General features: G+C 36.2%; 2 protein-coding genes across 2 annotated transcripts; one reads left to right on the top strand and one right to left on the bottom strand.

Annotated features, from left to right (window-relative positions):
- Positions 1-4,808: 4,808 nt before the first annotated feature.
- LOC127456444 (60S ribosome subunit biogenesis protein NIP7 homolog) lies at positions 4,809-9,326 on the bottom strand. The gene is made up of 5 exons (XM_051724949.1): positions 9,159-9,326; positions 8,266-8,352; positions 8,025-8,163; positions 5,496-5,636; positions 4,809-5,161 (listed from the first exon to the last, which is right to left on the bottom strand). The coding sequence occupies exons 1-5, from the start codon at positions 9,314-9,316 to the stop codon at positions 5,042-5,044; spliced, it is 645 nt and encodes a 214-aa protein (XP_051580909.1). The 5' UTR covers positions 9,317-9,326; the 3' UTR covers positions 4,809-5,041.
- A 21-nt stretch (positions 9,327-9,347) lies between these two features.
- LOC127456439 (conserved oligomeric Golgi complex subunit 8-like) lies at positions 9,348-17,751 on the top strand. Its single transcript, XM_051724944.1, has 5 exons — positions 9,348-9,708; positions 12,211-12,418; positions 12,547-13,365; positions 14,370-14,538; positions 15,456-17,751. Exons 1-5 carry the CDS (start codon positions 9,380-9,382, stop codon positions 15,863-15,865), a joined length of 1,935 nt encoding a protein of 644 aa, XP_051580904.1. The 5' UTR covers positions 9,348-9,379; the 3' UTR covers positions 15,866-17,751.
- The last annotated feature ends 78 nt before the right edge of the window (positions 17,752-17,829 follow it).

Here is a 17,829-nt window from a genome sequence, read left to right as displayed (position 1 = left end):
GCGTATGACTCTGCCATAAATATCAGTATAATTCCAGCATTTTATTTATATTGAAGTTATTTTTGTGTGCCAATTTTATTATCCATTATTACAACTGGCATTGAAAGCCCTTGTTTTACACATTCCCTAAAGATATCTTATCATTACGAGGGTTGTGGCAGTATAACTGGCTTTTCATACAAATTGTCAGAGCAATGAGGGTTTGTACTGTATGATGGAACTCTGATTGAACTGGTATGACGGTGTAATTTATTATATTTCATGAAATGTTTTTGTGAGCATTTGACATTTTCTGTAAAGGGAATGTGTACTAAATGCAGTCCTTGAAGATTATGTTTAGAATTTGATAAGAGAAGACTTGCCTTTTATCAGCACATCATTAAGATTGTATCTCATGCTTTTTGTACCTTGGTTTAAAGTGGATAGAAGAGGGACAATTATTTCCAATCTGTTTTGCAATATGTACTACTATAACTACAGTATTTGCCTGACCTCAACTCTTGTTTTTAAAATACACTTAGACTTGTAATTCTAGATATTACTTGACTGTAAAAACTTAGGGAAATGGTTTTTACCGTTTATTACCTTGATGAGCCTCAAAAGAATGATATTAGTGATAAAGATATAGCGCAGGTTATTTTAAATTCCTTGAACTTCCAACTAATGATAATCCCATGATCAGTGTGGTGCCTGTAGCTATCATTTTGCCAACAAAAGTTAATCTGGAAAATTTGTTTCCACATTTGACTAATGTCATTCTGCAGGTTTCACTCACTAGGATGTGGGTTATTGATCCAAAATATCTCAAAGCTTCAAGCTCACTACATCAGTGTCTGAAGTTGGAATGGGAACAGGGTTTGCAGCCTGAAAGCAAAGATTATAAAGTTATGTCTGTAATAAATAGTGTAAACAAATATTGTTCAGATACTTTCATCAAGTGTCAGAAATGTATGATGTTCTTTCTTATGTGAAGTTCTTTTACATAATAAAGTCATTAGATTGAAAAGCTTCTGAAGGCTTGTTCATAAATCTCAGCTGACCAATATAAAATAAAATAGCGTGAAGATAGTTTTACTTGAATACAGTACATAGAGTATGTATCACTTGTCCTTGCATTATACGGTCAGTGTTTTTGGTGGTGTATTATTTGACAACACAAATCACAAATTGAAATGGTATATCCATAACTTTTCCATCATTTGAGAGAGATTGCACTCGCAAAGAACAATTTATAGCCGATGATACATTTTAGAGCTGAGCTTATCTAGACTGGTTTTGGTTTGTTCTGCACTCAAAAAAATAAGTAAATAAATAAATTAGGCAACACTGAAGCCAATATTTATAATGCATTAGTAATGTCTCATTATACACCTTATAATATGTTAGAACTTCTCATAAATAATTGTAACTACAATTATAATACATTATAATATTCATAGTTATACTTCAGAGTATAATGCATAATAACACAAGCAACATCCAGTTTTATCTGCAGAAGTTTTAATGCATTATATTCTGTATTTGTAATATACACTGTATAATAGGTATGCTTTAAGTGACAAAAGCAATGTCTTCTTATAAACATCCATAAGATATTTGTGGTTTTTATAAGACATTACATGTCATGCTGGAAGTTATATACACTACTATCACGTCTAGATGTGTTTTTGTTCATGTTTCATGTTCATATCTTTTATTTTAAAGTTTAGTTCCTGTTCAAGTCATTTGGTTCCATGTCATGTTATCTCCTGTTTCCATGTCAAGTCATGTTTTTGAAAGTCCAAGTCCAGTCAAGTCCATGTTTTGTAGTCACATTTTTGGTATTCACGCTTCAAGTAATAAACTGCACTTGGGTTCTACACTTCATCATTATCATCATCATCTGCCTGTCAGTGCCAGCCCATCTTTACAGAATACCTGACCGCAAAATTAACCTAGCAGTTCAGCTTCATTTACGTCAGGGGAATTGTCCCCTGGAGGAATATGTAGAGGACTTTTGTGCTCTGGCCAGCAGGGTCGATTTGAATGAGATTGCCCTCAAGGACTGTTTTTGCTTTGGGCTGAATGAGCCAATCTCCTTGATGCCAGGCAGCCAGAGTACCTGCAGCCTGACTCAATTTATCCTGACTCAATTTATTTTGCCCTACTGATATGTGGTTCATCGTTCACTGTGGGGGAGGTGGACGCCGAGCCAGGGTCCCACGTCATGGTCGCAGAGCTCAGCTCCATGCCATGTCACAGCCACGCCAGAGTCAGCTCCATGTCAAAAGCAAGCCTCTGCTTCATGGTCCAGCGCTCATGCCTGCCACGGCTAAGGAGTCGGCATCTAGGCCTACCATGGCCAAGTCAGGATACTGCCGTACCATGTTACCATGTCATGCCATTTAGCAGCAACCACCCCCCCCCCCCACAGCTCCCTCTTGAACTCTGTGTTTTTGTTTTGGGTTGTTGGGAGCCGCCCCTAGAGGGGGGAATATGTCACGTCTAGATGTGTTTTTGTTCATGATATGTGTTCATGTCTTTTATTTTAAGGTTTAGTTCCTGTTCAAGTCATGTGATTACATGTCATGTGATCATCCTGTTTCCCTCCATGTTCATGTGTCTTGTTTTCATTGGTTTATTGTCTTTAACTCGTTATCAGTTCTAGTTTGTCATTGGTTTAAGTTTATTAGTCTTGTTATCTTGTTTATAGTTCTGTCTGTTCATTGGTTGTCTTGTTACCCTTGTCCATGTATTTAAACCCTCATGTTTGCCATGGTTCTTGGTTAGGTATTGTGTGTTGTAATGTTGTTTTTGAAAGTCCAAGTCCAGTCAAGTCCATGTTTTGTAGTCACATTTTTGGTATTCACGCTTCAAGTAATAAACTGCACTTGGGTTCTACACTTCATCATTATCATCATCATCTGCCTGTCAGTGCCAGCCCATCTTTACAGAATACCTGACCGCAAAATTAACCTAGCAGTTCAGCTTCATTTACGTCAGGGGAATTGTCCCCTGGAGGAATATGTAGAGGACTTTTGTGCTCTGGCCAGCAGGGTCGATTTGAATGAGATTGCCCTCAAGGACTGTTTTTGCTTTGGGCTGAATGAGCCAATCTCCTTGATGCCAGGCAGCCAGAGTACCTGCAGCCTGACTCAATTTATCCTGACTCAATTTATTTTGCCCTACTGATATGTGGTTCATCGTTCACTGTGGGGGAGGTGGACGCCGAGCCAGGGTCCCACGTCATGGTCGCAGAGCTCAGCTCCATGCCATGTCACAGCCACGCCAGAGTCAGCTCCATGTCAAAAGCAAGCCTCTGCTTCATGGTCCAGCGCTCATGCCTGCCACGGCTAAGGAGTCGGCATCTAGGCCTACCATGGCCAAGTCAGGATACTGCCGTACCATGTTACCATGTCATGCCATTTAGCAGCAACCCCCCCCCCCCACAGCTCCCTCTTGAACTCTGTGTTTTTGTTTTGGGTTGTTGGGAGCCGCCCCTAGAGGGGGGAATATGTCACGTCTAGATGTGTTTTTGTTCATGATATGTGTTCATGTCTTTTATTTTAAGGTTTAGTTCCTGTTCAAGTCATGTGATTACATGTCATGTGATCATCCTGTTTCCCTCCATGTTCATGTGTCTTGTTTTCATTGGTTTATTGTCTTTAACTCGTTATCAGTTCTAGTTTGTCATTGGTTTAAGTTTATTAGTCTTGTTATCTTGTTTATAGTTCTGTCTGTTCATTGGTTGTCTTGTTACCCTTGTCCATGTATTTAAACCCTCATGTTTGCCATGGTTCTTGGTCAGGTATTGTGTGTTGTAATGTTGTTTTTGAAAGTCAAGTCTAGTTCATGTTTTGTAGTCACGTTTTTGGTTTTCACGCTTCTGCACTTGGGTTCTACACTTCATCATCATCATCATCTGCCCGTCATTGCCAGCCCATCATTACAATTACACATGTACAAAATAACACACGTTCAATGTAAATTTTGAGATATTACGAAAAACACTTGTAAAGCTACAAGGTAAAAATATATCAGAAAAACATGTATGTTGATCACATATGTAGCCAATCTTCTTGGGTGTAAACACAAATAAATAAATTAAACTGATTCTATACTGGACTCTATTCAATACACTTTAATGTTTGTGCATCTTATTTGGAGACTTATTTTAATAATAACTTCCATTATTTAAGTTAAACTTGTAACGCAATACAAGTCAATGTTATGTTTATAAGAAGATACTGCTTTTGTAACTTAGAGCAGGTATACATCACGTCATATAGCCTTTTGACTGTTTACACTATACAGCACTTATATGATTAACTTTATTAACTTCTGCTGCGTTAAAATTGGATGCTGCTTGTGTTCTAATGCATTATACTCTGAAGTATAAACATGAATAGGGGAAGTCTTATTATAACTGTAGTTATAATTATTTATGATGAGTTATATCTTATTATAAGGTGTATTATGATACATTATGAATGCAGTTTAATGCCTTTACAATGCATTATAAACATGGGCTTCATAGAAGATGTTACCAAATAGTTTTGCCTATTTTTAAGATTTACGAATTAAAATTTCATAACAAAATTCCATCATATTACATTCTGCAATTTTTTACTAAATGAAATCATTAATACATAAAATATGTAAGTTTTTGTAATTTTATTTTGTTAAAGATTACTCGTTTAATTTGATGGAATTTTGTTATGAAATTGAAATGCGTAAATCTTAAAACTATATTTTTGAGAGTATAAGCCAAGCTTCACTTTACTGTTTTAAACCAGTAAAAAAAGAAATAAAAAAATCTATAAATAAAACAAAAAACACATTTTCGTTTCATTTTTTTTTTTTCACATATGTATATATATACACACATACAGAAAAAGTCAATAAAAGGTCATATACAAGGAAAGGATAAATTTGATCTCTAACCATGCATTGAAAAATTACAAATTCTGCACTATATACTGATCTTCCCAAACATGTGTAAAATATTGCCCAATAGCCTAAATTAAATGAACTGTCCACTGTGAATTTTGGAGTTATGGTCTTATGTCAGTGTGTCTTCACTTCTGATGTACTCTCCAATATCAGCCTGATGGAAAACCACAATGGACATGGGGTCAACCTTCCGACACTCCTGTGTAGTCTTTGCTGCGACTCCAAAGCCCTGAAATGAGACGACAATTTTACGTTTTCAAATACTCAACGTTTTATGCAGTACTATGAATATACTCTTTTCTCTTTAGTCACACATTCACATACTAGCAATGTCAAAATCAGTTACATGTAAACAAACAGTCTGTATAAATTCTCTAGGCTGCACTACTCGCTGAATAATTCAAGCACATCTTTGTTTTAAGGATGGTTCCCAGGTTTATGTCACTGTTCACAAAATAGCACCTAATAAATATGACCTGTGCAGTTAAACGCTGTGAAACTTCCATCTTGTCACATGATAACAGTATTTCCACCTTTAGCATTTTCAAACAGTAATCTTTTACCAGCGGTACATCAGCCATTGAATACACCACCACTCCCTGGTACTGCACTGTGTTTTCTGTGATCCTGCCCAGTCCTGACTTCATGATGTGATTGCCATACAGGAAAGACTGCTCTGAGCCAGGCTTCACCCACACCTTAAACTGCAATGACATACATAAGATGCATTACATTTTGAAAAGATTATATATTTATATTAGGGTTGCCACCTGTTCAGGATTTTCCAGGATCGTCCTGGTTTTTGGCCATCTGTCCTGGATTTACACATTACAATTTCATAAATTTCCATTGAATTTTGTGATTAGTAAAACTTAAAATATTACTTAATTCAAAGGTTACTCAAGACTAAAAGATTTCTCAATTAAATATGATGAAAATTTGATATGAAAATATTTTTTTGAGTAAATGTTTATGTACATTTATTTGAATTCCTTTAGTTTAAATGTACAATGGTTTTTTTTTAAACCTGTACACCAAAAAAAGTATATATATATATATATATATATTAGTTGTGCTCAAAAGTTTGCATACCCTTGCATAAATTTTGCCATTGATTTTGAAGATATGACTGATCATGCAAAAAAACAGGTAACCTCAGGAGAAATACTGGCTGCTCTGGAAAAAGACGGTGTGGTTGTTTCAAGGAGCACAATACTTGTTGCCCCCTCTCCAAACATAGCGCTTATGGTTGTGACCATAAAGCTCTATTTTGGTCTCGTCACTCCAAATTACAGTGTGCCAGAAGCTGTGAGGTGTGTCAAGGTGTTGTCGGCATATTGTAACCGGGCTTTTTTGTGGCATTGGTGCAGTAAAAGGCTTCTTTCTGGCAACTCGACCATGCAGCTCATTTTTGTTCAAGTATCGTCGTATTATGCTTCTTGAAACAACCACACCGTCTTTTTCCAGAGCAGCTTGTATTTCTCCTGAGGTTACCTGTGGGTTTTTCTTTGTATCCCGAACAATTCTTCTGGCAGTTGTGGCTGAAATCTTTCTTGGTCTACCTGACCTTGGCTTGGTATCAAGAGATCCCCAAATTTTCCACTTCTTAATAAGTGATTGAACAGTACTGACTGGCATTTTCAAGGCTTTGGATATCTTTTTATATCCTTTTCCATCTTTATAAATTTCCATTACCTTGTTACACAGGTCTTTTGACAGTTCTTTTCTGCTCCTCATGGCTCAGTATCTAGCCTGCTCAGTGCATGTGAGAGCTAACAAACTCATTGACTATTTATACACAGACACTAATTGCAATTTTAAAAGCCACAGGTGTGGGAAATTAACCTTTAATTGCCATTTAAACCTGTGTGTGTCACCTCGTGTGTCTGTAACAAGGACAAACATTCAAGGGTATGTAAACTTTTGATCAGGGCCATTTGGGTGATTTCTGTTATCATTATGATTTAAAAAGGAGCCAAACAACTATGTGATGATAAATGGCTTCATATGATCACTATCCTTAAATAAAAGACAGTTTTTTTTGCATGATCAGTCATATTTTCAAAATCAATGCCAAAATGTCACACTTGCTGACAGGGTATGCAAACCTTTGAGCACAACTGTATATATATATATAAACAATTACACTAAATTTAAATTTCATAACAAAATTACATCAAATTGAATTTAGTAGTCTTTAACAAAATAAACTAAAAAACATTGTATTCTGTTAAAAATAATTATAGATAGAATTGTTTTATGAAATTGAAATGTGAATCTAAAAAAAAAAGTTTTTTTTTGAGTGTATTGATGTTATTGTTTGATTAAATTATGTTATATATGCTATAATTTCCATATCAAACAAGGAGTAAAAAATCATAAATAATATGTTGTATTTCTTGTATGATGGCTAGCAATATGTTTTTCATTCACTGATCAGGTTTCCAGGAATTTTACTGGGCCAAAGTAGCAACCCTAATTTATATATACATAGATTTATTTTTTTGTCACTACATAATTTCCAAACTTTCATTTGTGTTATTTCATAGTTTTGGTGACTTTACCATTATTATAAAAAGTGGAAAACGGTAATAATAATAAAGAATGAGTAGGTGTGTCCAAACATTTGACCGGTAATGTGTGAATCAGTGATTTTACATTGCAGCTGTTCAAGTGTATATAGTGCCATATAGGCATCAGAAATTAACCTTTTTGTTATGGGGCAATATTTGCCTGATGGATCTAACTTTTAGGGGCATTTTTACCTTTGTGATGGCATAAAAAAGAAAACTGTGTCATCCTTTTATGTCAAATCAATTTATGAATATACAGTAAATTACAAATTAATTCAGTAAGGTTGTTCCTATACATTTAAATCTCATTTTTATTGTGACAATATATATATATTTGATGTTAGGAATAAAAAAAAGAGCCAGTTTAATATATGGCACTTTTTTGTCCTTACATTTTGAATTTCGGAGGATTTTTTTGCCACAAGCAAACATTCATTTCTGACCATAACATAAAGCACTTATATACAGAAACCTATACATTTATATACGAACACATATATCATCAGAATGACTCTGTACCTTGGCATACGGTGCGAGGAAGTCGAGAGCTGTGATGTGCAGACGGAATTTTTGTGTCTTTGTAAACTTTCCGAAACATGTGCCAACTGATACCAGTTTACCTCGGGAGATATTTGTAGCCAACTTCAGGATTTTCCCACTAGGATGAAAAGTTCAAAAAAATAAAGATTACTATAACATAAGACTTTACATTAATTATCATTAGACCAATCATATCAGGGAGATTTACAAACAGTCTCACCTCATGTAATAAACTCGATCATTATGAAGTCTGAAACAGTACGTTCCATCAGGTCGATCAACAAGAAGTTTGATGTTCTCTCCGATGCTGGAAACACAAGTACACAAAAACAATGAAGCTACATCAACATAATTATTTGAGCTTTTTGTGTGCATTTTTTTTAATGAATGCCAAAAGCATCTTACAAAATAAACTGCAGCAGTTACAGATTATAATAATTGTTGACATTTCAGGGGTTTTTATTTTGTGCCTAACATTAAATAGATGTTACCCAGAAATTGTAATCCACAAAAAAAAAAAAAAAAACTTTCCAAAGTTAATGAATAAAATAAATAATTGACTGTATCTGAGAATTAGCATCATAATAGACAAAAAATAATACTAAAAGTGTCGATCCATATGCAAAGAATATTTGAGGTGAAAACACAAATCATTCCAGAAACACAATAACAAAAGAAAACCATGTAAACTCTATATTTTGAAAGCATACTTTTACATATAACATTTATGTAGTACTTTAAACTGCAACTCTTATCTTATTTGCTAATAAATATTTGTGGGGAAGAGACCAGATCAAATTCCAGGTAACTTCCAAATGTCATCCATTAAAAGGAAGATGCTGGAATAAAGCTTCTATTGAGATGATTGGTTATTAAATGTGTCATCATCAATTAGAACTAGCCTAATTAGTCTTCTACTGAAACTGCATTGTTCAAACACACAGTTAGATGTTTTGATACATAAGGAATAACATTCACTAAAATTATATACTCTTGGTAAGGCCACCATATACAACACAAATATGATTCGAAAAGCATTTCTATATTTTAACTTGGTTGCCGCTTTAATGGACATCAAACAAGCTGGTAAGAATATTTAAAGATGCCACTTACTATTTAGAGAGCTTTTCAAACATAGTTTTCGTCTCTTCGTCCGTTAATGGACGCATGATGAATGTAATAATTTCGTTGTTCCTGAAGTATTGATATAACACGGCAGTATTCGCACTGAACACACCACGTGGCGACGCGCTGTGAGTTTCGTCGCACATCTATGACTTCATGCCTTTTAAATAAAGTTTATTGTTCAGTTTCGAATCAACCCTCTTTCGATCATGGCGACCGTAGACGTGGAAGATGAGAGTATTTTGGCGTCGATCTTTAAAGACAGCTTTCCAGACAACTGGAGAGAGAATCCGGACATCACGACGTATTTATCGGAGTTGAGCTCGTATGGTGTGGATAAATTAAACCGTGAGCCGGAGCGTCTGTCGGAGGAGAGAGCTCAGATCCTGCAGCAGACCCGAGAACTGGCCTTCAGTAACTATAAAACCTTCATCAGGACAGCTGACTGCACACAACACATCTACACTGACTTCAGCAGAGTGGAGAACAGTGTGTCTAAACTACTCAATAAACTACCCAGCTTTGGAGAGAAATGCAGGTCAGCACTTTACTAGTGTTATAACTTTACGTTGAAACAGGAAATGGACTGATGAAGTGATAGATGGACAGAACAGTAAGACAGACAGATAGATAGATAGATAGATAGAAAAGACAGAGTGATAGATGATAAAGAGAGAGATAGATAGATAGATAGAAACGACAGAGTGATAGATGATAAAGAGAGAGATAGATAGATAGATAGAAACGACAGAGTGATAGATGATAGATTAAAAAAGATAGATAGATAGAAACGACAGAGTGATAGAGGGAGGATGGATGGATGGATGGATGGATGGATAGATAAAGACAGAGTGATAAATAGAACATCAAGATAGATAGATTGAAGACAGAAAGAGTGATAGACAAAACATCCAGACAGACAGACAGAACGATAGATAGATAGATGGATAGAAAAGACAAAGAGTGATAGATGATAGATAGATAGAAATGACAGTGATAGACAGATGATAGATTAAAAAAGATAGATAGATGATAGAGAGAGATAGAGGGAGGATGGATGGATGGATAGAAAGAAAAGACAGTGATAAATAGACAGAACGTCAAGACAGACAGATAGATAGAAGACAGAAAGATTGATAGACAGAACAAAAGATAGATAGATAAAAAAGAGACAGACAGACAGATAAATAAAAAAAGAGATACAGTTGAAGTCAGAAGTTTACATACACTTAGGTTGAAGTCATTAAAAGTCATTTTTTTAACCACTCCACAGATTTCATATTAGCAAACTACAGTTTTTGAAAGTCATTTAAGACAGATACTTTGTGCATGACACAAGTCATTTTTCCAACAATTGTTTAGACAGATTGTTTCACTTTTAACTGACTATATCACAATTCCAGTGGGTCAGAAGTTTACATACACTAAGTTAACTGTGCCTTTAAGCAGCTTGGAAAATTCCAGAAAATGATGTCAAGCCTTTAGACAATTAGAGAATTAGCTTCTGATAGGAGTTGTACTGAATTGGAGGTGTACCTGTGGATGTATTTTAAGGCCTACCTTCAAACTCGGTGCCTCTTTGCTTGACATCATGGGAAAATCAAAAGAAATCAGCCAAAACTTCAGAAAAAAAAAAAATTGTGGACCACAACAAGTCTGGTTCATCCTTGGGAGCAATTTCCAAACGCCTGAAGGTACTACGTTCATCTGTTCAAGCAATAGTACGCAAGTATAAACTCCATGGGACCACACAGCCATCATACCACTCAGGAAGGAGACGCATTCTGTTTCCTAGAGATGAACGTAGTTTGGTGCAAAAAGTGCAAATCAATCCCAGAACAACAGCAAAGGACCTTGTGAAGATGCTGCACGAAACAGGTAGACAAGTATCTATATCCACAGTACAATGAGTCCTATATCGATATAATCTGAAAGGCTGCTCAGCAAGAAAGAAGCCACTGCTCCAAAACCGCCATAAAAAAGCCAGACTACAGTTTGCAAGTGCACATGGGGACAAAGATCTTACTTTTTGGAGAAATGTCCGCTGGTCTAATGAAACAAAAATTGAACTGTTTGGCCATAATGACCATCATTATGTTTGGAAGAAAAGGATGAGGCTTGCAAGCTGAAGAACACCATCCCAACTGTGAAGCATATGGGGATGGCAGCATCATGTTGTGGGGGTGCTTTGCTGCAGGAGGGACTGGTGCACTTCACAAAATGGATGGCATCATGAGGAAGGAAAATTATGTGGATATATTGAAGCAACATCTCAAGACATAAGCAAGGAAGTTAAAGCTCGGTCGCAAATGGGTCTTCCAAATGGACAGTGACCCCAAGTATACCTCCAAAGTTGTGGCAAAATGGCTTAAGGACAACAAAGTTAAGGTATTGGAGTGGCCATCACAAAGCCCTGACCTCAGTCCAATAGAAAATTTGTGGGCAGAACTGAAAAAGCATGTGCGAGCAAAGAGGTATACAAACCTGACTCAGTTAAACCAGTTCTGTCTGGAGAAATGGGCCAAAATTCCAGCAACTTATTGTGAGAAGCTTGTGGAAGGCTACCCAAAACGTTTGACCCAAGTTAAACAATTTAAAGGCAAAGCTACCAAATACTAACATAGTGTATGTAACTACTGACCCACTGGGAATGTGATGAAAGAAATAAAAGCTGAACTAAATAATTCTCTCTACTATTATTCTGACATTTCACATTCTTAAAATAAAGTAGTGATCCTAACTGACCTAAGACAGGGAATGATTTCTACGATTAAATGTCAGGAATTGTGAAAAACTGAGTTTAAATGTATTTGGCGTATGTAAACTTCTGACTTCAACTGTAGATAGATAGATAGAAAGAAAAGACAGTGATAGATACTTTATATATTTTTATACATAGACACTTTATAATAACTTCAAAAGGCATTACCAAAAACCTTTGTATTATAAAATGCTTAAAAGATCTGCAGTTCATGCGGTGGATACTTTACTGTAAAATATGATCAGAATTGCTTTGTGAATTCTCTTTCTATTTTTGCAGAGGTTTTATAAAGGAAGCCGAGGAGATCAGTGTGAGCAGGCGAATGAACAGCCTAACACTGAATCGACACACGGAGATCCTGGAGATTCTCGAGATTCCTCAACTGATGGACACATGTGTGCGTAACGGATACTATGAAGAGGCACTGGAGCTGGCAGCTTATGTCAAGAGGCTGGAGAAAAAACATTCATCACTTCCTGTCATCCAGGTACAATATATGAAGTGTTTACACTCTTCAGTAAGTCAACATATGATTATTTTGTCTCTGGGATTTAAACATTGAGACATTTCACACATTAGCTTTAATCCCTTTCATGTCATTTGTTTTTCATTTAGGGAATTGTGCATGAAGTTCGACTGTCTGCGCAGCTTATGCTGAACCAACTCCTTCAACAACTGCGTAGCAATTCACAGCTCCCAGTGTGCCTGCGTGTGATCGGCTACCTGCGAAGAATGGACGTTTTCACTGAAGCTGAGCTACGTGTCAAGTTCCTGCAAGCGCGTGGAAGCTGGCTGCATTCTATCCTCGTTGCGATCCCTGATGACGACCCTTACTTCCACATCACCAAGACCATTGAAACCTGTCGCGTACATCTCTTCGACATCATCACCCAATATCGCGCAATCTTCTCCGATGAGGATCCGTTGCTGCCACCTGGTGGTCAGATGTTGAACGAGAGCGCCATCTTTCATGGCTGGGTCGTGCAACAGGCGGCGCAGTTTATGGAGACCCTGGATCGGGACCTCCAGCGTGGTGTGGGAAGTCGCCTGGACTCTCTGCTTGGCCAGTGCATGTATTTCGGCCTTTCGTTTAGCCGGGTCGGGGTGGATTTCCGTGGCCAGCTGGCCCCCATATTTCAGCGGGTCTCCATTGATACATTCCGCAAGGCTGTTCAGGAAGCTGTGGACAAGTTCCAAGAGGATATGAACTTGTATACCCTGATTTCTCTTCCAACGATACTTGGAAGCACCATTCCCTCAGTGGCTCCAAGCACCCAACCAGGCACACTGCAGCCCCCCATGGCCCTGTTGGACTTCCCACCTCTGGCCTGCTTCCTAAATAATGTCCTAACAGCCTTCAATGACTTAAGACTGTGCTGCCCCATTGGACTCGCGCAGGAAGTTAGCAAATGTGTTGAGGAAGCCCTTATAAAGGTACAGTATATGGAAAGGGAATGTAGAATTTGAAGGATTTTTATTAGTTAAAGGAATGTTCCTGGTTCAGTACAAGTTTAGCTCAATCGGCAGCATTTGTATCATCATATTGATTACCAAAGAAAATTATTTCGATTTGTCTGTTGTTTATATAAGACAAAAAAAAGCAAAGATCATGGTTATAGTGAGGCACTTACAATGTATATGAATGGGGCCAATCCATTAACATTAATATACACATTGTTTCAAAAGTATAGGAACAAAATGTTAACATTATACATGTTAACATGACTTTTGTGTGATAAAATCTCTGTTCAACATGATTTTAGTATGATAAAATCGCTTACAGGGTTTTCCAGTGTTGTCGTGATGACAACGAAGTTGTAATATCGGATGTATCTTTACACGGATAAGGTTAGTAAGCGATTTTATCACTCTAAAATCATGTTAACATATAATGTTTACATCTTGTGGCTATACTTTTAAAACAGCGGGTATTTTAATGTTTATGATCTGGCCCCATTAACTTCCATTGTAAATGCCTCGCTGTAACCATAATTTTAGCTCTTTTTTTTCCTTTCTTTTTTTTTATTAAAAAGGATGTTGATTTTTATTTTTTTTTATGGTAATCAAAATTATGCCCCATATGCTGTCGAATGACCTTAACTTGTATTGAACACAGAACATTCCTTTGATTTAGGTTAGCATGTAACTCTTGAGCATAATTAAGAAGATTGATTGACTTGGACTCACTCAATATTTTGTAATAAATATACAGTTGCCCCAAAAAGTATTTGAACACTTAAGGCACACTTAATAATGTATGCATTTTCATTGCATTAGATAACAAAATATCAAATTATTTTAAAGAAAGATAGCCAAACATTTCACAATAAAATAATTTGTTGGGTAGATTTTAAATTATAAAAGTGTGTCTTTGGTGTACTTTTTGGGGCTGTTCATTGACATTATCTGATGCAATAATATTGTTCTGATCTCATCAGGTGACCAAGCTGATCCTGGTTTTCCACCGAGCCGAAGAATCCGCCTTCAGCAGCCGAGAAAGGGAGTTTTTTGTTCAGTTCTGTTCGACATATGCTGAGGACATGGTGCCTTTCTTGAACCGATGTTTGCAAGTTTTGTTTCCTCCAGCCCAGCTCGCTCTTATACTAGGTAAATATCTGCAATATTGATACATTTGTCCCACATTTTAAACGGTAGAAAAATTACCATATTCCTTATAATGCGGGCAGTTTCATGTCCAAGGCGGTGATTTTGATTAAAATATACAGATTTCAGCTTTTTTGAATTTTTGTTATATGAAGGTCCAATTTAAACTAGAGGTCAACTGATAGTGGATTTTGCCGATACCGATAACTGAGGTGGTGGGAAAGGCTTATAACCGCTAAGTTTTAAAAGCGATTTATAGAATATATCATTCTTTACTATGGCAGGCAAAGACAAAGAGTCCAAAATAAATAAAATCCCAGATGCAGTATTTTGTTCAACCAAAATTTGAATAATAACCAGAAAAAAATTAAGATTTGGTGCATAAAGAGGGACTTTTAAGTGTAAACAAGCCGGAAACACACCAGGGACTCTTATTTTGAAATGACGAAAAACTATCGGCAACTATCGGCATAGATTTTTGCCGATAACCGATAGTTCCAAAAAGTGACTATCGGCTCCAATTAATCGGTAAAAACCGATATATCGGTCTACCTCATTTAAATTAAATTTTATTTGTTTTTTTAAATGCCTTTTTTATTGTTTTGCCTTGTCGTAGACCCAGACTTTCAATATTAAACTATGAAAATCCATTACTTGTTTAAAACGATGACAATCTAAACAAAGAGTGTAATAAACATAAACCATTTCAATACTTAATGTGTGAAAATGATTTCTGTTAATTTTTGTCTCACATTTGTGGTGTCATTTCCACACCAAATAATTTTGCCCCTAACAAAGTTTTTTAAAAAGTTGGTGTACTTGATAACCAAGTGGACAAAAGTGTGCATGCTTGTCTTGAGATGAAAACAAAGAAAAATCAAGGTAAATATAACTGTATTTATCTCCTATTTTCATTCCAGGTGTCCCTCCAACCCAGGTTTATAAGTTCGGCAGTCTTGGTTGCATCGATGTAAACATGGTTCTGGAGCCACTAGAGTTTGTTCTGCCCAAAAAAGAGCCCATGACATCAGTTCTGGACATCTGTGCTGATCTGAGCAATTTGACTACAGCTGAATCAGATCCCTTGCCTGCAATCAAACCCGAACCTACTGAAGAAAAGCTTCCAGAAGAGCCTGTACCTCCTAAACGAGACACGTTTACAGAAGAGCCCGAGACAACTTCTGATGCCCATCTTTCTCCAAAACAGGACATTTCAGCAGAAGCACTTGCTACAGGGCAAAATGACCCAATTCCAGGGTCTGAAATGACTTTTGTTGTAGAGGATTTGTCCACAACAGACATTAACGTTGAAGAAACATTTACAGAATAAGCCACAGCAGCTATATATAATCGCTATAACTGCAGTTCCTTGTATTTCAGTCTGAACAATGTTTCTATGTGTCCTAAAAACTGAATCCTGACGTTGGGATCTGGTGGTGTTTTGATATTAATTAACCATCTAGACAAACTTAATCCAGGGCTGGGCTTGGTCTGCATCTTTTATAAGCAATTTTATTTGGTGACGGTAAAAATTTAAGATATGATGGAAATAAACACGGTTGATATTTAAATTGTGGGAAAATATATGTTCATTGAATCAAAGGGGAGCATCAGTGGGCACAAAAAGGATTTGGACATTTAAGCTACACTTTGAAATGTATTGATGTCATTGCAATAGATGATAAAATGTCAAACCAAGTCTCATCTATTTGGAAGAAACATCAAACAAGCACGCTTTTCACGGCAAACTTATCACACACAAAAACGTGGTTAGGTTTGGAACGATAAACCAATAGATATACTATGCAAATGTAAAATATATTGACACTTTGTGGTTGTCAGGCTTTAGTGGAACTTGTTTATAGTTCATGTGCTGAAGTCCACCTGTGAACTTGAGAGGAACTGACTTTATTCAGCCACTAAAAATCACTGTGACACCAGTTGGTTAAAATAGCAAAAACGGCTCGGAAAAGCAAATTAAGTTCTGAGAAAAGGTTGAATATTATTTGTTTGGAGATTTGCATTGGGGATTTTGTTCGGAGGATTCATTTAATTAAAAAATAGAAGTCTTTGAAATCTCTGTGCAACATTTAAGGTAAACATTTGTATTAAAATGGCTATTTATCACAGTATTTTTACTATTAGGCTATTTAGATTGTGTCAAATATTGTTTATTGTTCCAACATTATTGTTAGCAAGAATGTCACTAACAATAGTGTTGCCAATATTTATACTAATGTTAATTTAAACATTTTCCCAGTATCAACTCTGATCCCATTCCAGTTTTACTTCTAAACAAAATCATCCCATACAGTTTAGGTGATCCACCAAAAGCTCTACGAATCGGATCAAAAGGATACGTTCGCTGAACGACATAACTATTGCAGATTGACAGTGAATGGTGATCAGGCCTTGGAAGATCCAAAAATGAGATAAAGTCAGCATAAACATAATCAGTCAGACTCCAGTGGTTTAATCCATGTTTTCTGAAGCGATCCAGTTCAATCTGGGTGAGAACAGACCAAAATATAACTTTTTTAACTGTACATCTTCACATGATTTTGAGCTCGATTACACTTCCCAGTTCTTGATGCATGCGCAGAGCGCTAGATGGAACTGTAGGAAGTGTAATCGAGCTTGAAATCATGATTGCCAGTGATACTGCTGATGTCAAGGTTTATTATGAAAATAGTTATTTTTTTTGGTCTTTTCTCAACCAAATTGAACTGGATTGCTTCAGAAGACATTGATTAAACCACTGGAGTCTGATTGATTATGTTTATCCTGACTTTATCTCCTTTTTTGGAGCTTCAAATGTCTGATCACCATTCACTTGCATTGTAAGGACCAACAGAGCTGAGATATGCTTCTGAAAGTCATACACATCTGGAATGGCATGAGGGTGAGTAAATGATGAGAGAATTTTACTTTTTGAGGCCACTGTAAATGCCTGTAATTTGACCTTTTTTTTTTTTTTTTTTGTCGTGATTTTTATTTGTATAGTGCTTTTCACAACACACATCGTTTCAAAGCAGCTTTACATAAAATCACGCATTATCAGAAAATGAAACTGTAATATTTATAAAGTCTTAAGAGTCAATATGATTGCAAATTGAGTATAAAAATAAATAAATATTGCAAGTTTGTATTGCAATTTCATTCTGATGTATGCTTTTGGTTTGTCAGCGTTTTAAAAAAAAAAAAATTTAAAAAATGGTTTATTAAAACTGGTCAAATTTAAGCCCTGACTTTTTTTCCCTTCAATATTAGCATGAAGCAAATGTTTTTTGTTTT

The sequence above is a fragment of the Myxocyprinus asiaticus genome, chromosome 18 (genome assembly GCF_019703515.2).
Source record: "Myxocyprinus asiaticus isolate MX2 ecotype Aquarium Trade chromosome 18, UBuf_Myxa_2, whole genome shotgun sequence".
Taxonomy (NCBI): Eukaryota; Metazoa; Chordata; class Actinopteri; order Cypriniformes; family Catostomidae; genus Myxocyprinus; species Myxocyprinus asiaticus.
The sequence above is the reverse complement of the archived record's forward strand: the minus strand, read 5'-3'. Positions and strand labels throughout refer to the sequence as shown.